The sequence below is a fragment of the Chaetodon auriga genome, chromosome 9 (genome assembly GCF_051107435.1).
Source record: "Chaetodon auriga isolate fChaAug3 chromosome 9, fChaAug3.hap1, whole genome shotgun sequence".
Taxonomy (NCBI): Eukaryota; Metazoa; Chordata; class Actinopteri; order Chaetodontiformes; family Chaetodontidae; genus Chaetodon; species Chaetodon auriga.
In genome coordinates, this window is record NC_135082.1 from 28,423,029 (window position 1) to 28,427,598 (window position 4,570).

The following is a 4,570-nucleotide window of genomic DNA, read 5'->3' on the forward strand; positions in this document are numbered from 1 at the left end:
TCAGTTTCCATTTGGCCTTTTTATTCATCAAAACAAATGTTGACTGCTTGTCCACACACACATCGGGCTCCGTCATCACAGTATTTCTATTCAAAGCTGGACCGTCCTGTGGTGCGTCAGCAGGTCCATCTCTTTACATAGTGTGTACATCAGAAACAGGCTGGGCCAACAGTTACGTTTAGTTCAAACACACGGTCAACAAAATAAAAAGTACAGAGTTACAGTCATGTAAAGTTTCACCAGCAGATACAGTGTTCAGTCTACAGTCTGTTAGCGAGGCAGCTTCCATCAGACACGACCAGAGAAAACTCATCTGAGACTAAAGAAGACGGGGACGGGGAGAGGGAGTATGGCTGAAACGTACATTCTCAGTGGGAATGTACAGCTGCTGCTAGAGGCCATTTGTCCTAAAGCATCACATACTGACACTTTAACTTCAGAGCGACGACACAGAGAAGTAAAACAGACGAAAGCGGGAGACAAGCTCGTGTTTACCCTAAGAGGAGAAAAAGAAAGGTCAAAGGTCACCTGACATGGAAGCAGAGACCTCCGGTTCATCTTGAGGCTCAAAATCTGAACTCAGTGACAACCAGAGAGACAAACGCATCACACAGTTCTGGCTTTGCCCCGCCCACCGTTTACTAGCCCACCGCCTGCTGGAACCCAGCCGCCCGTCGCTACACAGCTTGCTCGTGATTGGTGGGAAGAGACGACGCTGACCTGAATTAAACGGACAGAAAACTGACCTTTGACAGAGGAAGTTAAGTTGTCTGTCTGGAAAACTGGAGAATGATACAACGACAACAACGACACGACCAAACAACCGTCGCCTCGAGGCTACGAGCCTCCACCCACGTCTCCTTTCACACACGTTCACATCCCAGAAGAAGTTTTATTTCAGCTTTTATTGGTGAACTCTCCGAACTGTACAGCGACGCCACAGAGGAGCTCCACTGCCTCTTTACAGAAAGACGTCCTGTGTCCTCGTCTGGTTGAGTCTGCAGCATCATCATCTTCATCATCATCATCCTCAGAACACTTTTTTTCTCATGATCACAAAATCCCTCTGAGTTTCACCACAAATGGAGAGAAAATTAGGGACTTTGTCCTGATGGTGGCGCTAGAGGACAGGTCAGGGTCACCCACGGCACTGGTCTACATGTGCTGGACGAATGGACAGACTGACAGCAGAGTGAGCTTGGACACACTCCCAGAGCGGATGTGATCTTTCCAGGTATGACTGGGAGCTCAACTGGTTTCAGTTCTAGTTGACTTTGTGGTTACTGGTGGTCACGACACGTTTCCTGTTCAGTCTGACTGGCTGTCCTGCTCCTGATGACATCATCACACAGCGAGAACGCTGATTTGATGTTTTGAACATTTTGTGGATCTTAACTGGGTTTCCACTCAGCAGCCTTTCCTGGAGCTTTCAACTGCACCTCACAGTCTTCATCAGCAGACACAGTTCGCTCAGCTGCTGTCACATGACCTAAATGCAGAAGGTCTGTGACGAGTGATGAGCTTTCGATCTCTCAGCAGAACTGGACGAACTCCGTCCCTCACTGAAGACCATGAGATGAGTTTAAAGCTCCGGAGAAAAGCTGGCAAGTGAACCTTGAGTTGAGATTATTTTGTCAAAATGATGTTTCAGGGTTAAGAATCAACTTTCGCGCTCAAGTGCATCTCTTTTAAACATGGGGCTGAACTCCAACATGGATTCAGGGTTTGTTTAGGAGGGCGTCTGCGATTGGTGGAAGTTTGGGTGCTGCAGGTGGACAGGTGTGAGAGTAAGCGCCTGAGTTTTTCCCTTAGTGCCTTTTTCTTTTCATATGGGGTTGATGAAAGAGGGACTGGGTGTCCGTCCACCTGCCGACATGACAAGGTTCAGGTCCGAACAAAGACGACAGCAGCTCATTTTACGGACGAAAGGAACGTTTGATGGTTCACACCTGAACCAAGAGAAACACGAGAAGGTAAAGAAAGCAGCCGCACAGGATTTATCTACCTGACAGGCAAAAGTCAGGGACAAGAACTCTGGAAGAACGGAAGAACTAACCGATGATACGAGCTGCTGCCGAGTTTGTTCAGACAGAAATCTCAGGGGGGGTAAACAGGTTTTTGGTGTCAGACGCTCATCTGCTGCTGCCAGTAACCATCATCACACAGACTGAACAAGCTCAGGGCCAGGTAACTAACACCTGTCACCTGATGACCACATGTCCACTTGAGTCCAGCTCTAACAGCTTTAACCTGGTTGACCTCTGACCTTTCCTGCTGCCATCAGGACAATAAAACAGTAGAAATACTGAGGAGACTCGTTCAGGCGAGAAAACATGACCACTGTGTGTTTGAAATTGAGCTAACATGAAGCTAACACGAAGCTAACAGCTTTAAAACAAAAGTAAAGGACAAAATGAGACATGAAAAGGAAGTCAAAGCTGTGTCATCTGGAGTGTGTCATCCATTTTCATTGTTTCAATATTAGCTGTTGCCTCCTGTGGCAAATCACGTAACTGTGGGTTACTTTAGGATGCTAGCTAGCTAATGTGTAAAATCTAGGAAGGCTAACAAGCCAACTGTTAGTAGGTGAATTAGCTTTAAGCCAGCTAATTAGCTAGTTGTTGGTAAGTGAATCATAATCATGTGTGAGCTTGTTAGCAGCCTGCTGTTACCTTACTCAGCAGACTGCAGTCCAAGTGGGATGCTAGCCGTTACTTTAAATTGCAGTACAAGTTGCCAAATTACTACCAAGTTGCTCATGAGCTAATTAGCAGGCTAGAGACCAATTAGCAATACTTTTGGTAAGCCAATTCCCCAACCATTTTCAGGATAATACATTTCCAGACTCTCAGAAGTTTTAGCAGGAGAATTTGCATGTTGCTAAAAAGCTAGTTGCTAGCCTGGCAAACTAGACAGCTGAAGCAAAGTTAATCACAATATTTGTGGACTAATTAGCATCTTGTTGCTAGGCTAAGTGTCAAGACTTTTGGTTGAATTCTGGCAGTTAATCAGAACCCTGATAGTGGGCTAACTAGCAGCCTGCTAGTTAGCCTATTTAACAGGATTTATGGTTGGCTAATCCTCCGACGATCTGCAAGGATAATCTTAACCACTCACAGCTTAGTTATTAAGCTAGGCTAGCAATTTGTTAGTAGCCCAAGCAGGATCATGGTAGGCCAGATTAACTGGTGTCGATACCAAAACATCCTCCTGCCAGGACACTAATTAGCATGCTGCTGAGAGCTAATTAGCAAGCTGCTGGTAGGGCGGGGCACTTGTTAGCTCAGGGTGGCGCTGGGCGGTGAGCAGTGGGCGGTGCGTCAGACTGGACAGGACGGACCACGTTGATCCCGTGGGTTCGAGTCTGCTCAGGTGTTGTTAAGGAATGATGCAGGAAGTTTTAGTTAATCTCAGTTAATCTCTTTCAAAAACAAAAATCCTTTTAATCACACTAACTCAGTCCTGCTCACACTGGAATCATCATCACCATCATAATCATCATCAGGCGTCCATATTGGAGGTCTTGATTAGTTTCCTGTCGGCTTCACTGCTTCAGACGGGTTCCATTTAGGCTTCATCACCTCGGAGCAGAGGAGTAGAAGAAGAGGAGGAGGAGAAGAAGAAGGGGGGGTGGGGGGGTATTCTGGGGGAGGGAGGGGGTGTTGAGGTCAGGGCTGTGGATTCAGAGATATCAGTCCCTTCTGATCTTCCTGTTCCTGGGAGATCTCCGCAGAACGTCGTCCTCCAGCTTCTACCCAGAAAACGAGAGAGAGGTGTTCAGGTGCAGTCTGTTCTTCCATGACAACAACATGACAACATGAAAACAACATGACAACATGATGTCACAGTTCTTCTGAAGCTGAGAAAATACAATTTAAACTGGCAGCACCCCCCCAACACTGAAACGATCGAGCTGCTCGAAAATAACTGGCTTCATACGAAATCATCCTCATCAATCACTCTCCAGACGTTTCAGACAGATGTGCACCTGAACGCAGCGTCTCACTGATAAACACAGCACAATCCTCAGAGCTTTGGTCCTAAACATCTTTTGTCACAGGAAGCACAAAACCTCATCGTCTCCTCACCTCGTCACCTGTGGCCTCCTTCTCTTCCTCCTTCTCTGCTTCCTCTTCCTCTTCCTCTTTCTCCGGGCTTTCCTCTTCGTCACTCTTCTCTTCTGCTGCGGAAGGAACAAAGGTTGAATCAGTCAGACCATCAGTGTCGACAGCAGGACGGAGGAAATAAAGAGCTTTCTGAAATCTATCACAGCAACCTGGACTGCTCTTCTCTGCCTCTTCAGCCTTCTCCTCCTCCTCCTCCTCCTCCTCGTCCTCCTCCTTCACGTCGGGCTGAGCTTCATCGGTCTTCTTGTACTCTGCTGCCGGTGTGGCCGGGCTCTTCTTCTGCACAACAAACAGGACAACAGTTGAGTTGGACTCCACAGACAGACTGAAATCTGCAGCTCGTCACATGGACTTCAAGAGCTTGCTGAGCAGATTCACTGACTGTCAGAGGAGCGAAGAACTGCAGAGTTCAACAACGACGAGACATCGGACAGAGACTAATG

The 4,570-nt window shown here is 47.2% G+C and overlaps 1 protein-coding gene across 5 annotated transcripts in view; it reads right to left on the bottom strand.

Annotated features, from left to right (window-relative positions):
* Positions 1–4,570, bottom strand: part of canx (calnexin) — a 16,946-nt gene continuing 12,376 nt past the window's right edge. For 2 of the 5 annotated variants that reach the window (XM_076738756.1, XM_076738757.1), the window contains exons 13-15: positions 4,277–4,406; positions 4,089–4,186; positions 1–3,751 (exon numbers count right to left, since the gene is read on the bottom strand). In XM_076738756.1, coding sequence (XP_076594871.1) covers positions 3,692–3,751; positions 4,089–4,186; positions 4,277–4,406 — 288 coding nt within the window. In that variant the 3' untranslated portion in view covers positions 1–3,691. Of the gene's footprint in view, positions 3,752–4,088; positions 4,187–4,270; positions 4,407–4,570 lie in introns of those variants that run through there. The other 3 variants (XM_076738758.1, XM_076738759.1, XM_076738760.1) reach the window with 3 other exon arrangements.